At 39.6% G+C, this 25414-nt stretch overlaps 1 protein-coding gene and 1 non-coding gene across 2 annotated transcripts; both read left to right on the forward strand.

Annotated features, from left to right (window-relative positions):
* Window positions 1-2: 2 nt before the first annotated feature.
* On the forward strand, window positions 3-15457 carry HSPA9 (heat shock protein family A (Hsp70) member 9). The gene is made up of 17 exons (XM_040239995.1): window positions 3-498; window positions 1837-1895; window positions 2158-2245; window positions 3254-3435; window positions 4175-4299; window positions 4833-4906; window positions 4992-5098; window positions 5695-5857; window positions 6835-6927; window positions 9700-9909; window positions 11028-11255; window positions 12093-12197; window positions 12942-13059; window positions 13712-13806; window positions 14016-14108; window positions 14294-14434; window positions 14709-15457. Exons 1-17 carry the CDS (start codon window positions 418-420, stop codon window positions 14784-14786), a joined length of 2040 nt encoding a protein of 679 aa, XP_040095929.1. The 5' UTR covers window positions 3-417; the 3' UTR covers window positions 14787-15457.
* Window positions 10307-10377, forward strand: LOC120864927. The gene has a single exon (XR_005721272.1). It is a non-coding gene; the product is annotated as a small nucleolar RNA SNORD63 (small nucleolar RNA).
* Window positions 15458-25414: the final 9957 nt, after the last annotated feature.

The raw sequence follows: 25414 nt of genomic DNA on the forward strand, positions 1-25414 counted from the left end.
CTGACGCAAGGAGACTGTAATCTGTTCGCAGTTTATCCCGTGTGACCTTGAGTCCTTCCTGCTTCCGAGGACCGGGGTTGTCCACAGTTCTGCCTTATACCGCTCTTAGACCTCCCGTCTCTCATGGAGCCCTGACCTTCTGCAGCAGGCGCAGAAGGACATATTGTTCCCAACTATCAGGCTTCGAAGCGTATTAGCCATAGGCCCCGCCTCCGGGCGCGGCATACAGGTATTCTCTGATCAGGCAGCACGGGCGGCGCCTCAGAGGATGAGCGGGCTTCTAGGCCGCAGCGGCCAACCCCCGCCCCCCACCCCACGTGGTAGGAGGTTTCCAGAATCGCTAGCACCTCTGCGTCGCGCTACCCGCGACCATCCGAGCGCCTCTTTGCTGTCTCGTAGTTCCACCGTCTAGCAGCCATGATAAGCGCCAGCCGAGCCGCAGTATCCCGTCTCGTCGGCACCGCAGCCTCCCGGGGCCCCACAGCCGCCCGCCACCAGGTAAGGGACTAGCCGGGCCCTCCCTGAGGGGCTTACGGTCTTGGGACTCAGTGCGGCAGGCCGCGCGCGGCCTTCGGGGTCAGAATCCTCCGGGAAAGAGGAGAGATGGAAAAAGCAGTATTCAGTGTTGCTGATTCAAAGATTAATTCAGGGTTTTGCCTTTCTCTCTTTGCTGAGTCACACTCCTTGGGAGTGTAGTTTTATTTCACTGTTATATTTCACCAAGTAGCTGGTAGTCGTTCTGATAAGCTTTTTGATACGGATTACGCAGTTTGGGCCTTGAGGTCGTAGTCTATAGGGAAGGAATAGCTATTATAGTTTTTATTTTCGCTTACGGGTAGAAGAAGGAGTCTTCTAAAATCCGGAGTGTGCAAGGACCCCGTTACTATGATATGACGAAGGAAGAAAGAGCATCCGAGCAATAAATTAAAAGTCAAGCTCTGATTTTCTTGTTTGCGAACATGTAATAGTGGTTTTCCCAGAATCTTCATCTCCGTTATTTCAGAAAAAATAAGCAAATCAGGAAAAGGCCGTGGAGTGATTGCTCATTATCGTGTAAGAGTAGAAACACATCTTTTGTAATTGTGTTTCTTTGCGCTCAGGTTGAGTAAAGGACGACTTGCAATAGCCTGAGGTGAGAATGTAACAAAGGTCTTTGATCCTGATCAGAGGCCACTCCTGACATTATTCCCCCCTACTCCACATTCCGCCCCCACCCCAAACTGACTTAACAAGGTGGCTAATTCTACTCCCCTTAAAGTATTAGCTTGGCAACATCAGGGGAAATGGCTCAGATTAAGTTAAATCTATATTTGCAACACACATATGTGTGGATCTTAAGTGGACACTGCTGTGACAGTGAAATTGAGTAGTTATTTTGTAATGTATTTTTACTTCTCCAGGGGATGTTTGGCAGTGTTTGAAAAAGACTTTGGTTATTACAGTCTGGGTAACCATGCTACTACTAGGTTCTAGTTGTAAAGGTCCAAGTTGTTGCTGAACATCCTGCAGTGAACAGCCCAGCTCCCAACAAAAGTTTTGTTCAAAATCAATAATACTGAAGTTGAGAAACCTTTTCTAATGTAATTCAGGACAGTTTTACATGTACTTGTTTGTTTGACTTACTTGGAAAATTTATACTTTATTGGACTTGATTGCTGTGTCAGTACTGTTATGCCTGTTATACATAAAATATTTTACAGTTTCAATGAACTTTATGCATGGTAGCCACTCAGAATGAAAATCTCAAACGTTCACATATTCTTCAGAAGAATAGTTAAAACAAGCCCAAGTTTTCATATGTAGCTGATGGCTGATGCAATTTTTTTTTTTTTTAAGGATGGTTGGAATGGCCTTAGTCATGAGGCTTTTAGAATTGTTTCAAGGCGGGACTATGCGTAAGTATAATTTCATTTTCTTTAATAGTAAGATGATAAATATTAAGTCTCAGACTAACGGTCTCTAAATTTATGATTATTTTGTTCAGAAAAAAAACACTTATATTTATTAATAGAGTGTTCATTTCACCACACTAGCAAATAATTGTTTTCTAGCAAACCTTCTTCAAGGTTTACCTTCATATTGTAAAATATGTCTTTTTTACCACCATTTTGGAGACCACTGTTAACTGACCGTAGCATTGTTTTAAATGTCTTACAGATCAGAAGCAATCAAGGGAGCAGTTGTTGGTATTGATTTGGGTACTACCAACTCCTGTGTGGCAGTTATGGAAGGTAAACAAGCAAAGGTGAGCATAATTGGAGGCTCTGGACCATGTAGTGGTAGCTAGTAGACAATTCAGAATTCTGTGTCCTTTGGCTTAGATAAGGGACATTTTAAAGGTTGTGTTTAAATTCTTAAGACTCTCTTGAGGTGCATCTTTGTGCTTAATTTATGCTGGTAATAAAGGGATTTAACTTCCCAGGATTTAAGTGTGTCCTAGTACAGAAATAATAAAATTTTACCTTTTTATAAGTCAATTAAACAAAAGTTAAAGGTGCAGAAACAGTCTAGAAGCAAGTGGAGCTCCAAATAATGCAAAGGCTGGGTCATAAGTAAATAATGTTCTTTATTTCCTGCTGTGGTAGAGGCTCTTCCTCCTGAATCTTACCTATTCTGTTCTTAAAATAGTTATTCCCACTTGGTTCTCCTCAATAGTATTTGAAGCACCTGGATCTTTTAATTCCTTTTTGTGATTAAAAAAATTTTTTTTTTCTTTACTGCAGTGGGTCTTCGTTGCTATATGCAGGCTTTTTCTAGTTGGCGGCCAGTGGGGGCTACTGTCTTGTTGCAATGGCTTCTCTTATTGTGGACCAGGATCTCTAGGGTGCTCAGCCATCAGTAGTTGCGGCACACGGGCTTAGTTGCCCCACACCATGTGGAATCTGCCCACACCAGGGATCCAGCTTGTGTCCTCTGCATTGGCCGGTGGATTCTTAACCAGGGGACCACCAGGGGAATCTGCCAATTTTTTTTAATGCCTGAAATTTTTAGCCATCAGCAAAACAAAAGTGCATTTAATGGTATGACAACAGTAAGAAAGACCTGATTTATATATTCCTGTTTTTTTGGATGTTCTTTGTTGAAAATTGTTTCAATTTCAAATAGTAGTTGCTTACTATATCAATATTTACAGGGCAGAAGAATATCCTCACTAGTACTATTGTTTAATGTTTGCTTTGTGTCTCAAATAATTGATACAAAGACACTGGTGGTGACTGGAGCCTTACTGTCTGTCCTACTTTGGGAGTTTTAGGTGCTAGAGAATGCTGAAGGTGCCAGAACCACCCCTTCAGTTGTAGCCTTTACAGCAGATGGTGAGCGACTTGTTGGCATGCCGGCCAAGCGACAGGCTGTCACCAACCCAAACAACACATTCTATGCTACTAAGCGTCTTATTGGTCGGCGATATGATGACCCAGAAGTTCAGAAAGACATGTGAGTAATAATAAGATTGTATTTATTTGCAAAGGCTGTATAGAACAGTCTTCCTAGCAGGATCCCTGGGGACAGGCCCTGCCCCTCCCCAGAGGGTGTCATCTTCAAAATATTCAATTCTGCCTTCACGGATTAGGACTTTGCTATGTGTGACATGATATATGAAGATTTGGCTAGTCATATCTGGACCATGTAAATTGGTGTTAAACACGAGACAGATAATGACATAGGCTCCATCTTGTGCTGATCAAATAGTTCGATATGTTTTCCAGGTTTATCCTTGCAGTCACATATTATCAGTGTTTTGTTTTTATGGCCAAATAATACTGCATTGCACACATCCATACATAATTTAATGTTTATTTGTTGATGACATTTGGGTTGTTCCCACTTTTTGGCTGTTAATGAGTAATGCTACCATAAACATTTGTAGGTTTGTGTGTGGAGGTACATTTTCATTTCTCTTGGGTAGACATCTAGTAATGAAGTTTCCGGGTCATATGGTATCTCTGTGTTATCCAAAGCAGCTGCATAAATTTTTGGTGAGAAGAATGTTCAGGTTTCATCAGGATGTTTTTACATGTTAATAATTACTTTCTAAAGGATTTCATTAAGTGAATTCCTGAAGTTCTCATTTGTTGGCATGGATCTTGTGGGGTGGAAGATGGGCTTTAATGGTGAATGGTAACTTCATGGTAGATTGTGCTGGCATGTTTTCTCAAATATTTGTGTCTTTCAGTAAAAATGTTCCTTTTAAAATTGTCCGTGCCTCTAACGGTGATGCCTGGGTTGAAGCTCATGGAAAACTCTATTCCCCAAGTCAGATTGGAGCATTTGTGTTGATGAAGATGAAAGAGACTGCAGGTGAGAAAGCTTAGTTCATATCTGGGAAAATTCAGAAAACTGCATGATTATTCTGAGATCACTGGCTTCCGTATCTCATTGACCTTTGAATGAGTTTGTGGTGGCTTTTGCACAGAATACCTAGAAATGGCAAAACTTCATTACTCTTTCTCTACAAATTGAATTTTTCTTCCAAGTTTTCCTAATGGTGGTTTGCATGTTTCTTTTTCCCAGAAGGGAAACCAAAAGACTACATGTTAAGTTTTTGTGTCTGTTAGGTAAAACTTACAACTTCCTGTTAGAGAAACAGTGGCTCTTTTAAGTCTAGGTCATTGTAGTTGGTGAGCTTTCACTAATGTGTTAAAGGTGAGATCTTGTGTGTTTTAAATCGGAGTGTTTTTCAATAAGATCTCTACATGTTAGGTCATATGCTAAAAAACTAATGGGTACTGTTTGTGAAGAGGATGACATGGGTTGTCAGGCTACATTATTAATTGTAGCTTATTTTATCTGATAGGATTCTCATGGTTGATTTTCATCGATTTCTTTTCCAGAAAATTACTTGGGGCATACAGCAAAAAATGCTGTGATCACAGTCCCAGCTTATTTCAATGACTCTCAGAGACAGGTGAGTTCAGTTAGCATTTTTAGTCATGAAATAAATGGTACTTGGGACACAAGGGTGAAAAATGCTTTTTTTTCTTTTTCTATAGGCCACTAAGGATGCTGGCCAGATATCTGGACTAAATGTGCTTCGGGTAATTAATGAACCCACAGCCGCTGCTCTGGCTTATGGTCTGGACAAATCAGAAGACAAAATGTAAGTTTGTGTAATAAATTTCCACTTAGATGTGTGAGACTAAGTTCACGGAATCTTGAAATCTATCCTCAGTCATCATCTTGATTGAGTGTTGCGCCTTAGACTAAAAATGTACTGCCTTGACCTTTTCCCCAGGTTTCTATGGTCTGTGTTTTTCATTCATTTCAGGACTATTCCTTTGATTACTTTTTCTCTTTTCTTTCTTTTCTTTTTAAAAGTACTGGCTATGGTTATTTGGCAACCCACTCCAGTACTCTTGCCTGGAGAATCCCATGGAGGGAGGAGCCTGGTAGGCTACAGTCCATGGGGTTGCAAAGAGTCGTACATGACTGAGCAACTTCACTTTCACTGTTATTTTACTCCCTTGGTATGCCTGTTGGCAAGTATTCATCCAGAAGTTTAGCATTTCATTTTAACTCGTATGTGTTTTACATGTTGCTATAAGGACCATATGTTAAGACATATGATGCTTAGACAGTCATCAACTTTAATAATCATACCTGGGTGGGGGTAAATAGCCAGATTTATGTTAGTTTGGTGACTGAACTCTACCTGTGATGAATTTTGTTCTTGAAGGCCTTCTTTTTTCTTTCTAGCATTGCTGTATATGATTTAGGTGGTGGAACTTTTGATATTTCCATACTGGAAATTCAGAAAGGAGTATTTGAGGTGAAATCCACCAATGGAGACACTTTCTTAGGTGGTGAAGACTTTGACCAGGCCTTGCTGCGTCACATTGTGAAGGAGTTCAAGAGAGAGGTTAGTTACCAGTGTGGTTAATATGTAGACATTGAAATATTGAGAATTTCTTTGGACTGCGGTTTGCTTTATGATTTTTCCTCCCGTTAATAGACTGTTGCATAGTCCACTGAAATTGCATTTCAGTTTCATGGGTGCTCTGAACTGTTCTGGTTATTGTAACTTCAAATTGTGAACAGACAACAATGAAAAGGGTACAGTACCTGGTGTATAATAGTACTATGGCATTTTATATAGGAAACCTGAATGTCTTTGGATTGGGGTATCCACGTTTTTGGAGAGAAGTGCTAGAACCAATCCTCATAGATACTGCTGGACAACTATATAGGTTCCCTCCACTATCTGAAAATGTCTTCCTTTGAGACCTATGATAAGCTGAAATGTTGTGAAGCAAAGAGGCAATTACCTTAGGGCACATTTTACTAACGGATGCACAAAACAAAATGTTCATATGCTCCCAGATAGTTCAGAGCTGTGGTGGCTTGATGCTCAGATAAGTGTAGTTGCTGGGCAAGGAGCTTGGGGTGCACACTGCCTCTATAATGGCTTGCTGCAAAGCAAATGCCAAATATTAGTTGTCGTTTTTGCCTTTTTTGTAAATGTGAAAATCCTTTTCAGATTTCATTTGGTTGGCAAAAACAGGTGTTAATATAGATCTTTTATAAAAGTGAGGTGTGGTTTAAAGCAAGTTTTGGAAAAGTGGGAGAATAACTGTATTGGAAAAGGAATTTTGAGAATTCCTCTTTTGAACTAGAATCCTACAGCTGGAAAGAAGTGAGAACAGTTCATCCCTTTAACTCCAGACATAATATATCTTTTTCAGATTAGGTCTTTTTCCTGTAGGTTTTTAAAGGCAATAATTAATTTTTGCTTGTTTATAAAGGTATGGCTTTATTTTGTCTTGTCTACACCTTACCACTGCGATTTAAGTAGTAGTCATTTTCTCATTTACACTAGTTATATTATGTCTTTGTTAGACGGGGGTTGATTTGACCAAAGACAACATGGCGCTTCAGAGAGTTCGGGAAGCTGCTGAAAAGGCCAAGTGTGAACTCTCTTCATCTGTGCAGGTGAGACATGGACAAATTCCAGCAGCCTTGATGGATCTTTTCAGCTGGAGTTTACTTGAATAGCATATTTTAATTGGCATAATATTGGTGAGTTTTTTTTTTTTTTAACCATTTTCTGGTTGGTGGTAAAAAAAAAACTTTTCCATTAACAGAATCATTGTGTTTTTAATGGGTAAGCTGAAATTTGTTAAGCACCAAATCAGGTTATGTTACAGGAGCCAAATAATGGTTTAATTGAGAGCTGAATGACATTGAATATACTTATTTGTGTTAAAGATAGTATTTTTAAAATCTAGACCGCACCATTATGCTAAGTCACTTCAGTCTTATCCGACTTCTTGGACTTTTTGTGACGCTATGGGCCATAGCCTGCCAGGCTTCTATGTCCACAAGATTCTCCATGCAAGAATATTGGAGTGGGTCACCATTTCCTCCTCCAGGGGATCTTACTGACCCAGGAATCAAACCCAAGTCTCTTATGTCTCCTGCATTGGCAGGTGGATTCTTTACCACCTGCACCACCTGGGAAAATCTAGACTGAACAGTGTGCAAAATTAGAATTACTAACCTGGAAATACCAGGAGACTCTCAGAGCTACTTCTGTTTTTATTTCAGACACCTTTTTATGTAAGTCTCTAATTGTCTTATTTGGATCACCAGTCTAGACAGTGAGTTAATGAAACCTGGCTGAATGCTGGGGAATATGTACCTGTGCAAGTTTGCCTCCATGGGGGAACACTTTACCATCTGAGCCACCAGGGAAAGGTTGACATTAATTAAACATTATATCAATAAATGTCAGAAGTAATGTAGAGGTTAACAGTCTGTAGATAGACTGGTGGAGATTAAGTTTCTATTTCATTATTTGCTGTATGACTTTGGATGAATTACTAATGTTTGTTTTCTTGTCAATAAAATGAGGATAATTAGCACTCCATTTCCCCTTAGAGTTGGGAGGATTTGTAAATTAATAGGTATAACATGCTTAGGACAACGTGTAGTAAGTAGCAGGTGGTACTGTAAAAATATATGTTAATTATATTTTCAAAATAAGGCAAACTTAGACTAATAATAGAGGAACTTGACAGATATTTGACATAATTAGAGCTCCTGCAAGGTGAGTTGATCAGGAAAACACAAGTGCCAGATAAATATGAGGTGGTGGGGTAAGACCTTAGAAAGGGTCAATGTGGCTGAAGTACAGACTAGAGGGGCAGAAGGAGCATAGAAGATAAGTCTAGAGGCTTTACAGATTGGAGGATTTGGTGTCTTTCCTCAGATAATGACTACAAATCACTGAAAAATTTTGAGATGGGGCAGTGACATGGTCAGGTTTGGGAAAAGCACCCTGAGGTGGAGTGGAAAATGTGGGGGAGCTGTGGCAGCCTGAGTGGGTGTGAAAAAATGTAGGGGGCTGTTAAAACTACACCAGGTGGTGAGAGAGGAAAGGATTTGGGCCACGGTGAGGTAGGGAGAGATACATGGTTCGATTTGAGAGAGAGAAGGGATGAAACTTCATGATGGAACTGGCATTTAAAGGTGGAAAGTCCTGGAGTTTTTCAGTTTGTAACTTAGAGTATATGGAACTGCACTAGTACAGTAACCACATATGGCTATTTAAGATTAAATACAATTTTAAAATATTTATTTGACTGCACTGGGTCATGGTTGCATACAAAGCCTTAGTTGCCACATGTGGGATCTAATTCCCTAACCAGGGATCAAACCTGCGCGCCCTGAATTGGGAGCAGAGTCTTAGCCACTGGACCCACCAGGGAAGTCCCAAAATACAATTTTTAAGAATTCCATTTCTCAGTTGCACTAGGTGAATTTCAGCTTTTAAGCCATGTGTGACTAGTGGCTGCTGGATTGAGAAGCACAGGTAGCATTTCCATTGCCACAGAAAATTCTATTGGATTGCAATAACTTAGATAATTTTTTTTCTGATTCGGTTTAACATTGTGCAAAGAGGAAATTGTTATTGGTGTTCTTAAAACTATATCCAGTATCACTGTTTTTACAGAAAGTTTGTTAATTCTTCCTAAGCCTTTAACTGTCCAGGGTACTCTGCTGAAGAAAAGTGGTTAAGGATTTGCTCCCCTCAGTCTTTATTGCTTTTTGGCCTTGCTTTGATGTGAAGTTGGAGGTGCAGCATAAATTTAACTCTCTTCTGGGAGTTCACCGTGAGACACCTCTTTCTGCATGTTTAATAGTGAGTTTTGTTAATCTAAATATTCTTAATCCATGCCTTATTAGGATTTTACATTTATTGATACTGTATGTTACACAGTGTGACTGTAGCAGTGTTTGCTGCTCTCTGTGACTATCATAGCAGTAGTCAGTCCTTGAGGCATTTTTGTTGTAGCTTTTTTAACCATCTTAGACTTGTAAAGCCCTGGTTTGGTGGCAGATTATTTGGTTCAGAGCATACATGTGACTTTTTTCTTAAAGTACACTGAATTTTTTTTTTTAAACTTGGTAAAAACAGAGTAGTGTGATTTCTTAATGCATGTTTTAATGGCAGGACAATTCTTCACCTTCTGAATGGGGTTTTTTTTTCCTGCTTCTCTATTCCATCCTTCATTATCATTAATAGGTTTGTGGTATTACTTCTGAGAAGATAAGAGGTTAAATCTTTAAGAGTCTGTCTTTGGTAGCTGTTTGTTTAAAGTGTGTCTGATCCTCCTTGTGATTTTTGAAATATTTTCTAGTGTGTAGTCTTTAATTGAAGTAATAAAGACTTCACAACTGGTCTTCCTGCTTCCCTTGCAGACTGACATCAATTTGCCATACCTTACAATGGATGCTTCTGGACCCAAACATTTGAATATGAAGCTGACCCGGGCTCAGTTTGAAGGGATTGTTACTGATCTAATCAGAAGGACCATTGCCCCATGCCAAAAAGCCATGCAAGATGCAGAAGTCAGCAAGAGTGACATAGGAGAAGTGATTCTGGTTGGTGGCATGACTAGGATGCCCAAGGTAAGTACCCATGGAATTCTTGGCATGGAGAGCAGAGAGGGCCAACATATGATTTCTTAGGACAAACCATATGCACACCATATGGCTTATGTTGTGTAGGGACACGTGTATGTGACCTTTCTACCACCTTGGCCTGAAAGGGGTATGAATTTGTGTACTCGCTAGAGTTCTAGTCTTAAAGAGTATTTTTAAAAAGGATTAGAAGTGGGGGAATGTCTTTGGAGTACTAGCAAGGAGGACCCTGAACTTCAGTTTTATAGAATTTTTCAGAATGAAACAGTACGAGGTCCAAGATACCTTAACATACAGGTTAACTAACTAGCCTCTATAGGCAGTTTTGGATATGTGTTTTGCAGTATAGTGTTTGGGTTTCTAATATCATTTTCAACAGAGATTTGTGCAGTGTTGCATTGTATCAACCCATCATTCTGATAAGACAGGTGTGTGGAAAACTAATGACTGAGCACAGAACATATTGAAGGTATAATTCTTTATAGCTTGAATAGAATGATCTTGGGCTTTGATTTTCATAATTTTTTCTTTTGAGTACTTATGCTTAAGTAAATAATGCAGACAATAAACTGGGGGTGAAAAAGGCTTTGAATCAAGCAGATATCTTTATGTTAACAAATTATCTCAGATGTTATATCTTTATTCTCAGATGTTATATTCAAATAGAACTTTTTCCTAGCATTAGTGAAAAACATACCTCACATCAGCACCGGTATTGAATTACTGAATTACTACTGCTGCTTTTAAGCTGAGTTTTAGTTGATACATAGAAGAGGACTTGGACAATATTGATTTAAGTCCCCTTGCCTTCCGGCTTCTATTCCTAGTGTGTTGCTTGGGAAATCAGATGACAAAATTTAGGCAAATTGTTTCCAAATTTAAAAAGGCTATAAGTGAGATATTCTGAAGTAAAGTATGTGTTACCAGATAATATACTTAACTATTTAATAAGAACTCAACTGCAAAATGATAATTTGAGTAAACATTCTTGGATCTGAAGCAACCTATCCCGGATCTGGTGGAGTCTGTGGATACATGCGCTTCAGTCATTCTCAGGCAGTTGCCCTGAGTAGCTAGTGACAAGGTTCTTTTTTCTTGGCACTCAGGTTCAGCAGACTGTGCAGGATCTCTTTGGCCGAGCCCCAAGTAAAGCTGTCAATCCTGATGAGGCTGTGGCCATAGGGGCTGCCATTCAGGGAGGTGTGCTGGCTGGTGATGTGACAGATGTGCTGCTGCTGGATGTCACTCCCCTGTCTCTGGGTATTGAGACCCTGGGAGGTGTCTTCACCAAGCTTATTAACAGGAACACCACTATTCCAACCAAGAAGAGCCAGGTAAAAGTCACTCCCTCCTTACTTTCTCACAGAGATACTGGATTCTGTGGGGGATATGATTGTAGCCACTTCTGTGAGCTCTTTCTACAACACTTTTTTTCTGTTTTGCAGTTCACACTAGTTGAATGTGGGTGGGTGGTAAGAATCTTGTCATTTATTCTCTTATATTCCTGGAAAAGTTCTCTTTACCTGTAAGGAGTGGTGGTGATTTTAGGGAAGTCATCAAGTGTCTTCCTTCACAGGACAATAATGTGCCAGAAGGAGCCTCATTATTTGAAAATTCCTACTTTATTCTCAGAGGCAGTATATAAAATGTTTAGGGGAGTGTGCTTGTCTTCCCAGTAAATGATAGTTCTGAGATATCAGGCCAAGGGTTATTTGGACAGTGGGTCTTAGATTTAGAATTACTTTCTAACTTTCTGAGTTCTGATGTTTTTATGAAAGAACTGTGTGTTGCTATGCTTGCAGTGATACATTGCCACAAGATCATTCTGAAGAGAAGGGATGATTTCCTGTGACTGTGAACATAAATGTCCTTTCTCTGACCCATTTCTCTGGATGAGCATGTTTCACCATCTCACTTTCTGTAGCTCCTCCTCTCGAGGCCTGATGTGCTCGTGCTGCATCTTTGTACAGTGCGTCTGCTTAGCTGAACCAAGAGCTATTGTGCGCCCTTGTGCTGCGCTAATCCTACTCCTGTCCTCTGTGAAGACACGGGCCTTTGTTCTGAACATAGTGTACACGAGGATTCTTCCAGTGTTGGGATGTGGATTTCTTCCTTTGGTTAGCAGTTTGTAGTCAGGCTGCCAACCCAGCAAGTTTCCTCCTTCTCCCTAGGTGTTTTCTACAGCTGCTGATGGACAGACTCAAGTGGAGATTAAAGTGTGTCAGGGTGAGAGAGAGATGGCTGGAGACAACAAACTTCTTGGACAGTTTACTTTGGTAGGTATTAGGAATCCTGAATTTCATGCTTATGATCATTCTTTTTATGGTGAAGTTACACTAGTCTGACTCCTAATATATCAACTGCTGACACAGTTTTTGTTATTTTTGCATAGTATTCAAGTGATTGCTGCAGCCAGATAACCAGGGCTTCAGTTTTCACTTGAAAGCCTTGCCTTGCTTCTTGTGCCTGGGAACTAAGTCAAGAAATTTATAAGCTTCAGGGAAATGTTCATAAACAGTGATTAGAAGAAATTTCTCATTACTACTTTTAAAGACGTTTGATACTGTTGCTGGTTTTTTGGCCACACCGCACGGCATGTGGGATCTTAGTTCCCTGACCAGGGATTTAGCCTGTGTCCCCTGCAGTGGAAGCACAGAGTCTTAACCAGTGAACTGCTAGGGAAATCACTTGCTACTAGCTTCTAGTCAGCATTGCTTATTGTTTCTTACTGACATGAGCAACAGAGAACTTTGCTCTGACTGTGTATTCTTAGGTACATAAAGCCATTACAGTTACTTGCTGTAGCCAGCCTTCACTGGTATGAGTCTTGTTTATTTCAGGCAGCAATGAAAGTACTACCCTAACCTATAAACTCCTGTTTTTGTACATTTAAAGTGTAAGTTTCGCTTGTTTCTCCCAGAAAACAGGTAACTTATTTCCCAGAAGATTATACAGGTTTTGGAGATAGAGCACTGGGCCTGTTGGTGAGAGGAGCTTACTCTGGTATTCATTTATTCTAGATTGGAATTCCCCCAGCCCCTCGTGGAGTCCCTCAGATTGAAGTTACATTTGACATTGATGCCAATGGGATTGTACATGTTTCTGCCAAAGATAAGGGTACAGGACGCGAGCAGCAGAGTAAGTTCTCTTATTTATTAGATTGTAAGACTGAGGTACAGGCTTCCCTAGTGGCTCAGTGGTAAAGAATCCATCTGCAATGCAGGAGATGTGGGTTTGATCCCTGGGTCAGGAAGATCCCTTGGAGAAGGAAATGGGAACCCAGTCCAGTGTGCTTGCCTGGGAAATCCCATGGACAGAAGAGCCTGGTGGGCTACAGTCCATGGAATGACAAAAGTCAGACTCGACTTAGTGACTAAAATAACAAGAGTGAGGTAAGAGACTTTGAAGCTCCTCTGTTAGGAACTATACTCTAGACTGTGTATATCTTCCCCCTCAGCCTCAGGGGAGGATGTGAGTTCTTGCCCTCATTTTCCTTAGTTATCAGTGTCTCGTTATCAGGTATGGTGTTTATTCCCCAAAACAAACAAGCACTGAGCCTCTGGATTTCTGAAGTTTTTGGTAGGTAGGGCAGTTAGTTGATCTTTGTATATTAGACCCTTGGTTTCCTTCTGCTTATTATAGGCCAGTAGGCTATTCCTCTTCTCCGTAATTCATATCAATATTAGCTACTCTGAACAGGAGGATTTTTTTTCTTAATACAGTAGAGAAAGAAGCATATGAAGCATATAATTTTCCTGGGAAATAATGCATTTCCTTCTTTTCATTATAGTTGTGATTCAGTCTTCTGGTGGATTAAGCAAAGATGATATTGAAAATATGGTTAAAAATGCAGAGAAGTATGCTGAGGAAGACCGGCGAAAGAAGGTGATTACTTCACTCGTAACTTATGTGAAGTGCCTTTCTTATTTATTCTCATATAAAAATTGTCATAGAATCCAGCTAAAATCTCTTAAAGACATCTCAGACCACAGTGATTTCTCCCTCTTAACTGTTTATGCTCTTTAACTGTGTGTAGCCATTAGCAGATTGATTGGTAAGTCTTCGTTCAGACTGCATTTTTAAATTTCTCTTAGGAACGAGTTGAAGCAGTAAATATGGCTGAAGGAATCATCCATGACACAGAGACCAAGATGGAAGAATTCAAGGACCAACTGCCTGCTGATGAAGTAAGTCCTTTTTTAAAACAGCTCAATAAGTTTGGGGTGTATTGTCACTAATGTCAGTGACAGTCATTTTTCTCTGGATCTTGACAGCAATTTCTTTTAAAAAGTGTCTCTCTAAATATTCTGCTGTATGTTCTGGGCTAAGAAAACCGGAAAAAGTGAGGGTCTGGCTTTGTTTTGGTTTTAAGTGCAACAAGCTAAAAGAAGAGATCTCCAAAATGAGGGAGCTCCTTGCTCGGAAAGACAGTGAAACAGGCGAAAACATAAGGCAGGCGGCATCTTCCCTTCAGCAAGCATCATTGAAGCTTTTCGAAATGGCATACAAAAAGGTATTTTGCTCCTAACTCAGTGTAACTGCTCTTGATCACTTTCACTGATGACTGCTACACAGCCAGTTATGGAACTGGGAGTATTGGACTTGGAAGTAAACTTCCTGGTCTTCTTGAATACTTTGGGAGGGAGAGGTGGTGAACCCAAAGGGAAGAAATCACTAAAACTGGGAGAGTGGAACATGTAGGATATAGCTCCTTCATTTTTAGTTCATCAGAGAACAAACTGTCACCCTTAACATTAAACGAATGACTCTCAAATGCTTTCTTACAGATGGCATCAGAGCGAGAAGGCTCTGGAAGCTCTGGCACTGGGGAGCAAAAGGACAATCAAAAGGAGGAGAAACAGTAACAGCAGTAAATTTTGGAGTTGAAAGGACAACATGCTTGGGAGTGAAGGGATTTCCTGAGCTGAAACAAGCAAACTTCAGTCTTCTACTGTGTTTTTGCAGTATTCTATATATAATTTCCTGAATATGTAAATTTAGTGACCATTAGCTAATGATCATTTCATGAGTGACAAGTCCAGAAGTACAAAATTCACAGTATTCTGTCCCTAGCCTGTCATTCTTTTTCATTTCAGCTGCATGTAAAGCTGGAAAGATGATTTATTGATCATTCTAAAGATGTAACATTGTTTTGTGTTGAAGTAGCCATATTTTCAAGGGGTAAAATCTCACACAGTGAAGACAGTTGGGTCTAGAATGAAACCATAAGGTGATGAGATCCTTCTAGTGACCTGAGTACTGCTGTACCAGCCTGTGTGTATGTGGAATTCATCAACTGAGGCCTTGCAAAGCAAGCCAGCTGTGCCATGTTGGGAGGAAGGGCAGAAAAAGCTAGATCCAGAAAACTGAGCTATTTGTTAGATCCAGCTTTTAAAACACAAGTCGCCCAAATTTTCTGAAGGCGTACTTTCCTAGCTACCTTTTGGCCTTATGTCTGGCACCTGTGTCCTTGATGACTGTTCTTTTTGATCCATTCTGGACTTTTTAAAAAAAATAAATAGGAAAACCATCTTGATCTTTTTGTCTGAGGACCTGAAATTTAGCTTCAGAAATATATGACATGAATTACATTTCCCAGTTCCCTGACCAAACTGAAAACTTGAGAAGGATGATATGATAATCCTTATCACCAAAGACGAGTCTGATTCAGGGGTTTCTAGCCCGTTTGAGGTTTGGAGTGTTGAATGTTAGATCTTTAACATGAAAATAGGCCTCATACTTTTCAGGCTGCTTTCTGCTCTAAATAAAAACTTCAGACTTGGCTCACGATAATGAAACATTCAGTCCTAAGGTGAGATTTCAGTGGCTTATACATCAGAAACCAGGTAATTTCTATACTGCTTTTTTACCCTCAGTGAGTTGTCATGTCCTATTTTTAAAAATGTAGTTCTAAATATCACATGCTACCAACTTAAGATCCAGGAAGGTGACTACATCTGTAACTCAAGTTTTAGGAAAATTAAGGAGACTTTAACACCCTTTTAAAAACTTCTTGAGGTTGCTATGAGAATAGGCTCAAGTTTTCAGCCACATGAACACTTAATGGGAAAACTTGGGGGATGTGCAGTATTTCTTTATGAACTCAAACTGCCGTATATATGATGGTGGTTCAGTTATCCACTAGTAAAACTAACAGCAGCACAAGCAGCCTTGAAAGGCAAAAAAGAAATTTAAATTCAGATACAGTCTTCATCTTGTGGCAACACATGCATTAAAGGTCCCGAAAGGAAAACTGGGATTATTCCAAGTAGTCTTTCCCCACTTAAAATGCACCCCTGCTATACAACAGAACAACACATGTGGTCGGACCCCTTCTCCTATACTTTGACCTTGCTCAGAATGTCTTCTATATTTCCAATTGACTCCTCCCCTCACTTTTTTAAGTAAGGCTTTGAAATTGTCATAAATAGCAGCCCTCAAGTCCCTGTCATTTCCTGTCCTTACAGCAATTACCACCATCTAATTTGTCTTTCCCCCATTGTTATGTGAGTTTTTTTGGTCCTCCAAATCCCTGCTTTTAAATACTAACTGCTAAGGTAGTGGTATTACAAGGTGGGGCCTCTGGGAGGCAGATCATTCTCATGATTGGGAATAATACCCTAATAAAAGAGGTTCCAGAAATCCCAGATGCCCTTCTTATGAGGACACATTATGACCTGGAAGAGGGCCCTGACCTGATCATGCTGGCACCCTGATCTCTGACTTCTAGCCTTAATTGTGAGAAATTCTGTTTATAAGCTACACAGTCTATTATTTTATTCTGGCGGCCTGAATGAACTAAGGCCCACCCTTTTTTGCAAGTTTCAAGAAGCCAGAAACTTGTTCACTATTACTTCCCAACATTAGAACAAGGCCTGTCACTTAAGCACTCAAATCTTGTCAAAACAGTCTCCCACTGTCCAAAACTTGTGGGTGGTTTGCTTTCTCCATTTGAGAGAAAAGCCTTACTTTTAAAGTTTACATATAAATTATACTCTCCATCTGTCAAGAGTTCTAGGGGTAACCACACCCAGAAACAAACTTAATTGGTGGAAGAGTAAAAAGTCTTATTTAGAAAATTCAAGGAGAAATTAATAATGTTTATAGAACTAAAAGTGTGGCCTGAGGTACTCCTACGCCCGCAAAGGGGGAGTAAGAGTGACCAGAATAAATTTGAAACCCTCTTTTATACTTTCTAGGTATTAAGTACAATTATGTTGCTGACTTGAAAAAAATTTACCCAAGTTTTTTCTTAACTTTTAATTAAACCTATTAGAAAATCTAGAAGAATGCTGTCATGAACACATAAAAACACCATTCACGTGGATTCAGTTAGCATTTTGCCACATTTGTACTTTTTAACAGTGCTCGCTCTCTACATGTTTTCTGAAGATCATGACACTGCAACCTACATAGCACACTTAGGAGCAAAACATTCTCCCTACAGCTGATAATCAGGAAATTTAGCACTGCTATGAATAGTTCCTCTGCCTTTTCGTCTTTTCACGATGTTGATTTTGTTGTTTTGAAGGGTACAGGCCATTTGTTTTACAGAAGAGCCCTTTGGATTCACCTGGTGATTTCCTCCTGCTCAGTCATGTACACATGATCGGTAGGAATACTTTGTCTTTATCAGTGCCTCAGTTACCAGGGAGAACAATATAACGTCTGTGCTTTGCTCCACATTTCTTCACCATCTGTAAGGGTGGCTTAATTTTAAGCATAACATTTATACTAGAGATTCTGTAGCAAGAAGGAGCAGTAAAGAAAAAAAGTTCTTGCAGATGGTACATGAGAAGGCTGGGAGTGAAAACAAAATTTGAAAATAAACTGCTTCAAACACCCTTCAGTATTTCAGATACCACTGTGACTCCATACTCTAGTCCTAAGGCTGTTTTTTAAGGGCTATGTCTTCTTCACTTTCCTCTGGTATCAGAAGAACAATTGAATGAGTGAAAGCCCTGGATACAGGAGCTACAAAGCAACCTATATTATTCAATCAGTCAGTGAAGCAGACAATATAGCAGTTATAGAAAGAAACACTGAAACAGCCATTTAAGTAGGTCAAAACCAGTCAAGTACCAATCTCATATGGTTAAACCTAATTACAATGTACCACCATCAATCCCATTTCTGCTGCATTAGGTTAGGAAACTCAATTTTCACACTAGAGAGAATACTGCAACTGAACCAACCTTTAATAATCACAAGTTTCAACTCACAGGAGATCTCAGGAAACAGGAAATGTTCCACTTAAACCATAAGCTCCTAAACAGGTTCTTGTAGCCCCTGACCCAAAAGGTAGATATTTGGGGCAATGGCTGGGAAATGAGTCCACATGAGTGACTTCAGGGACCTAGAAACCACTGATAGAATGCAAGATTGCAAATACTATTTTTTTCTGGGGAAATGGTCCACTGCTCTTGATTTCTCAAAGAATGATTTCTTGAAGGAATCTGACCAAAAGGGGGTTAAAAACCATAAATTTTTGCTCAATGGGAAATCAATCTACCTTACTAGTCTTAACTGCTGAATTCAAGCCATAGCCCTTGATCCATGTCCCCCTTGCCTTTAACCATCTCCTGTCTTGCCTTTCCATTTCTTAGGTATCCCTGATCTACCCTCTTTCATGAAGCCTTCCCCATTCAGCCCACACTGGCTGTTTCACTCAAATTCTTACACTCTATTTTTCAAATTTTTAATGTTCAGTTCAGGAACTTAGAGCTTTTAATATTTTCTGTCTTCCCCTGGATTATTTTGAAGTGAATTCCAGAAATCATAATTTTACTCTTAACATTTCAGTATGTACCTCCAAAAGGATTATTCTGTAAAATATAACTATCATGATCACATCAAAAAATTAATCCCTTAATAGCAAAACTGTGAATGTTCAAATTTTCCCAATAGTTTCATAACTTTTTGGCTGCACCACAGGGCACGCAAGATCTTCATTTTCTGACAAGGGATTGAACCTGTGCCCCCTGCAGTGGAAGCACAGTCTTAACCACTGGACCACCAGGGAAGTTCTGTAACTTTTCCAACTTTTAACGAGTCAGGAGCCAGTAAAGCCCACATCTTGTGTTGGCTGATACGTCCCATAAGTCTCTTCTGAACTATAGGTTTCCCTGCTTTTTTTTTCTCCACTTTGCAATGTATTTGTCCTGCAACCTCTGACATCCTACATTTCACTGATTGCATTCCTGTGATGTCATCAACATGTTCTTCATCCCCTATGGATCTGATTCAGGCTAAGCTTTTTGACAAGATTGAGTGGTATGTACTTTCATCAGTGGGTATACAACTCTGGTTGGCGCTTTTGTGATGTCAGCAGCCACTGATGATCATTACCTAGTTCTCTAATTTCATTAAAGGTATACTATGCTATTTTTTCTTCATTTTTTATATGGAATACCTCTACAGTGAGACACTTCCCCTCATATCAAGTAACTAGTTAACCTGAAGTACAGTTCTTATGAGAAAGAACTGGTTTTTAAGGGGAGTTAGTTCTGTAGTATTAAAGGTGAGACCAGTGAAATTTCTTGGGTGTCTTTGTGAACTCATTCATTTTAACTTGCTTAATATGCTTCAAGGGGCTTCCCAGCTGGCTGAGTGGGTAAAGAATCAAGCCTGCAATGCAGGAGACCCAGGAGAGGAGGGCTCTATCCTTGAGTCAGGAAGATCCCTTGGAGGAAAGCATGGCAACCAACTCCAGTACTCTTGCCTGGAGAATTGCATGGATAGAGCCACCTTGTGGGTGGCCCATGGGGTCACAAAGAGTTGGACATGACTGAAGTGAAGGAGCACACAAGGACACGCATGCATTGCGCTTTATACTGGCTTAATTTTAACAAGACCTCATTGGTAAAGGACAGTGTCTTCAATAAACACTGCTAGGAAAACTGGACAACCACAAGCAAATGAATGAAAATGGATCACTATATCACACCACATACAAAAATTAACTCAAAGTGAGTTAAAGACCTGAATGTAAGACCCAAAACCAAACAGAGACAGTGAGCTCCTTGACATCAATTTTGGACTTACTGGATTTGACACCAAAAACAAAAATAAACAAGGGGGGAGTACACCAAACTAAAAAGCTGCTTCTGCACAGCAAAGGAAACCATTAACAAAATGAAAAAGCAACCCACTGAATCAGAGAAAATATTTGCAAATCATGTATCTGATAAGAAGTTAGTCCCCAAAATACATTAACACAAACCAATAGCAAAAAATCCAAGCAAAAATGGGCAGAAGACATGAATAGACATTTTTTCATAGACACAGATGGGCAAAAGGTACATGAAAAGGTGCTAATCATCACTAATTATCAGGGAAATACAAATCAAAACCACAATGAGGTATCACCTCACACCTTAGAATGGCTATTGTCAAAAAGACAAATAACAAGTGTTGGCATAACAGAAAGAAAAACACCAATACAGTATGCTAATGTATATACATGGAATTTATAAAGATGGTAACGATAACCCTGTATACGAGACAGCAAAAGAGACACAGATGTGTATAGAACAGTCTTGGACTCTGTGGGAGAGGGCGAGGGTGGGATGATTTGGGAGAATGGCATTGAAATATGTATATTATCATATGTGAAACAAATCACCAGTCCAGGTTTGATGCATGATACAGGATGCTTGGGGCTGGTGCACTGGGATGACCCAGAGGGATGGGATGGGGAGGGAGGTGGAAGAGGGGTTCAGGATGGGGAACACATGTACACCTGTGGTGGATTCATGTCAATGTATTGCAAAACCAATACAATACTGTAAAGTAATTAGCCTCCAATTAAAATAAATTTATATTTAAAAAAAGGTACAACTACTGTAGGATCTAGAAATTCTGCTTCTGGGTATCTATCCAAAGAACGAATATTTTTTAAAGATGTATGCACCCAGATATTCACAGCAGCTTTATTTATAGTAGCCAAGATATGTATTCATTGATGAATAAATGGATAAAAATGATGTGGTATATATATACAGTGGAATACTATTCAGCCATAAAAAATAATGAATTCTTGCTGTCTATGATAACTTGAGGGCATTATGCTAAATGAAATGTCAGAAAAGACAAATACTGTATGATCTCACTTATGCTCATGTTCATAGAGAACAGATAGGTGGTTGCCAGGGGTAAGCTTAGGGGTAGGGTGGGAGTGATAAGGAGTGTTATTTTATATAACTTCTAGTTATAAAAGAAACCAGGATTCCCTGGTGGTCTAGTGGTTAATAATGTGCCTTGCCATGCAGGAAACACAGGTTCAATCCCTGGACCTGGAAGATTTCATATGCCACACAGCCACTAAACCTATGTGCCACAACTACTGAGCCAGTGCTCTGGAGCCCTTAACCACAACTACTGAGGCCCATGCACACTAAAGCCTGTGCCCTGCAACAAAAGAAGCCACCACAATAAGAAACCTGTACGTTGCAACTAGAGAAAGACTGTGCACAGCAATGAAGACCCAGCAAAGCCAAAACCAAATTTTTTAAAAATTAAAAAAAATGTCAGTCTTGGGGATGTACCTTATAGTATGGTGATTGTAATTATATTGTTGTTTAGTTGCTAAGTACTGCCTGACTCTTTGCGATCCCGTGGACTGTGGCCTGCTGAGCTCCTCTGTCATGGAATTTTCCAGGCAAGAATATTGGAGTGGGTTGCCATTTCCTTCTCCAAGGGATGTTCCTGACCCAGGGTACGAACCCACGTCTCTTGCATTGACAGATGGGAGTCTTTACATCTGAGCCATCAGGGAATCCCTGTAATTATACTCTATTACAACAGACTGGTTCCAAAGGAAAGGAGTACGTCAAGGCTGTATTTTGTCACCCTGCTTATTTAACTTATATGCAGAGTACATCATGAGAAACGCTGGGCTGGAAGAAGCACAAGCTGGAGTCAAGACTGCCAGGAGAAATATCAATAACCTCAGATATGCAGATGACACCACCCTTATGGCAGAAAGTGGAGAACTAAAGAGTCTCTTGATAAAAGTGAAAGAACAGTGAAAAAGTTGGCTTCAAACTCAACATTCAGAAAACTATGATCGTGGCATCTGGTCCCATCACTTCATGGAAAATAGATGGGGAAACAATGGAAACAGTGACAGACTGTACTTTAGGGGGCTCCAAAATCACTGCAGATGGTGACTGCAGCCATGAAATTAAAAGATGCTTGCTCCTTGGAAGAAAAGTTATGATCAACCTGGACAGCATATTAAAAAGCAGAGACACTACTTTGCTAACAAAGGTCTGTTTAGTCAAAGCTATGGTTTTTCCAGTAGTCCTGTATGGGTGTGAGGGTTGGACTATAAAGAAAGCTGAGCACTGAAGAATTGATGTTTTTGAACTGTGGTGTTGGAGAAGACTCTTGAGAGTCCCTTGGACAGCAAGGAGATCCAACCAGTCTATCCTAAAGGAAATCAGTCCTGAATATTCATTGGGGGGACTGATGTTGAAGCTGAAATTCCAATACTTTGGCCACCTGATGCGAAGAACTGACTCATCTGAAAACACCCTGATGCTGGGAAAGATTGAAAGTGGGAGGAGAAGGGGATGACAGAGGATGAGATGGTTGGATGGCATCACCAACTCAATGAACATGAGTTTGACTAGGCTCCTGGAGTTGGTGATGGACAGGGAAGCCTGGCGTGCTACAGTCCATGGGGTCGCAAAGAGCCAGACATGACTGAGCAACAGAACTGAACATATTGATTATTTGAAAGTTGCTAAGAGAGTAAATCTTAAGTTTTCCCAACAAAAAGAAAAAAATTATTTATGTGTGGTGATGGATTTTAGCTAGACTTACTGTGATCTTTTTACAATATATAAAAAAATTGAATCAGGTTGTACATCTGAAACTGATATGTCAATTGTACCTCAATAAAAAAAGTCTATCTAGATATTAAAAGTACTCATAAAAAAAAAAAAAGACCCCAGTAGTCTTTGTTCCTTTGCTTTCTAAATGATATGGCAAAGTGCTTCAGGCTCAATTTGTTCTTTTCTGCCTCAGTCCTATAGTTACCTCTCCTCTTACACTATTGCCTATTTATTTAGCATTCTTATATCTTTTTTCCCCTGACCACCACCATAAATTTAAGCATTGCACCACATCTAAAAATGTTTAGTACTCACCCCAGCACTCTGCTATACAGAAAACTAGTATGTGATTAATATTTATGAAATTGAACTAAAAGATTAGCCTCTGTCTAGCAATTCTACAAGGATCTCTACGGAGTCAAAACAGGCAGCACTGGAAATATTAAGCAATTACTTACCTCCTCCTCAGGTGATTCAATGGCACTGACTCAATCTCACTCTCCTAACTATTCTTTCATGTTATGGGAAGACCTACAACAGCTAGTGAGTACTCCCTAAAACAATTATAAAAAAGAGAAAAATTTTTTTCTAGAGCTCAAAGAATGAGAAAAAGAGTTCTCTATACATATTATTAAAGTTAGAAATCATTCTAAGGTAAAGCATTTAATGGTCAATATCTGATTAATGTAACAATCTTGAATTAGTGTAAAGATGTTTTGTTATCTACAGAGGAAACTCCTGTCATTCCTTAGTTGTAGTTCCTCTTCCCACTGAAAGGTTATGTTTCAACACTAGGGGTCCACAGGGGAGGAAATGATACCTTACACTGGCCCATTTCAAGTCACTTTCACACACATCTGCACTCCATAGTTAAGCCACTGTGCCTTATGTCAGTTTACAAAAAATCTCATGTCTTTTGTATTATACCGTATACTGTAGGTCTTCTCCAGTGACTTTTACTTACTGTAAGACTTTTTTTATTTGAGAATGGAATCTACAGAACCACATTCCTCAAATTCACTATGCTTAAGTACACCAAGAATTGAGGGCAGACTACACATTCCTTTATTGATCTCTACTGCATGAACTTGTAAGCACTTTAGAGATGGTCTAATCCAGAGAATTTTCTATTTTTTATTCTTCTAAGCACAGAAACACTTTTTCTTTTTAAAGAAAATACTACCTGTAACTCTTGCATGGATGGATGGGTGGATGGAGCAGGGAAAACATATACTAAGATACCTAGGGGAAAAAAATCATTCATTCTACTAATACAGTTAAAGTTATAAATATTCAGGATTTTAAACTCCAACTCTGAAAATTTCTAACAATTATAAACACATCAGCCATGCAAGTCAGGGGAAATATACCACAAATCTATTTTATTGGCCCCCCTCTTTCCACCAGAAGGAAAGAATCCCTAAGAACGGTACTTTGGATCTGTTCTTAGTTTCTCGAACTTATTTGCTGATGAAGCAAGTACTGTCATAGATCCTCAATAGAAAGAGTACAGAAAATAGTGGAAGAGGACAGAACAAATTAGCAGAAATTACAAAGAGAACTAAAATTCACTGGTGACACATGCCTCCTGTAAATGGTATTAGGAGCTTCACACAAATTATCCAAGATAATAATACTCCCAACAAAACAGATGGAATTTCCATTTTAAACAAACTGAGATTCTTCAAGCTTTAAGAAGTTGACTTGCTCAAGGTAAGGAGAGTCAAGGCTCAGCCCTAAGACTTCCTAGCTCCAGACTTCTTCTCTTTAACAAACCCACTGACTTCTAGAAGAGTCATAGGTTTGCCTGAGCAAACCTTTCCTGAACCATCCCTTCCTTACCTTTTCCACCTTTGCTACTCCTAAACTGGCCTTTACACTGGCAACCAATTCTCATTCTCTACCTAAAAGCACTTTAGTCTCAAGTTGCTACAGGTGTTTTCAACATCAAAATCCATCTTTTTCTTTTCCCCCGAATCTGCACCTAGTTAGTAGGAATGTCACCTATACCCCATATTTAAAATTATTACCTAATGTTAGATCTGGGAGGGGCGGGGGGGGAGAAGTTCCGAGGTCATCAAAAACAAATCTTTCATTTTTCAGAGGACAACCCATGCCTAGAGAGGCTATATATTCTGGATTTTGAAAAAAATCTTTATCACTGATATTACAGGAGGGTCTCCTGGACAATGAACGGTCAGACTCCTCCTTGCCAAAGGGAAGAGCATCTCTGTCCCTCTCAAATCTCTTTTACTAGAGATCCATTTCAGCTTGTCTCCAATGCTCTATTTCCAGCTCTTAAGTACAGAGATAGTGAATCTGCAGCAACTCGGCAAAAAGCTTTTAGGGCTACAGTTAAACTGCCTGGATTTAAAATTTTCAAAGAAATAAGATGCAGGATTACTGAGCCACACAAAAGAATGAAATAATGCCATCTGCAGCTACATGGATGGACCTAGAGATTGTCATACTGAGTGAAGTCAGAGAAAGACAAATATCATGGTATCACTTATATGTGGAACCTAAAAAAAAAAGGTACAAATGAACCTATTTACAAAGCAGAAATGCAGTCACAGGTGTAAAAACAAACTTACGGTTACTAAGGGGAAAGGAGGGGGGAGGGATAAATTGGGAGATTGGGATGGAGATACATA

This window comes from Oryx dammah, unplaced genomic scaffold (assembly GCF_014754425.2).
Source record: "Oryx dammah isolate SB20612 unplaced genomic scaffold, SCBI_Odam_1.1 HiC_scaffold_5, whole genome shotgun sequence".
Classification (NCBI taxonomy): domain Eukaryota; kingdom Metazoa; phylum Chordata; class Mammalia; order Artiodactyla; family Bovidae; genus Oryx; species Oryx dammah.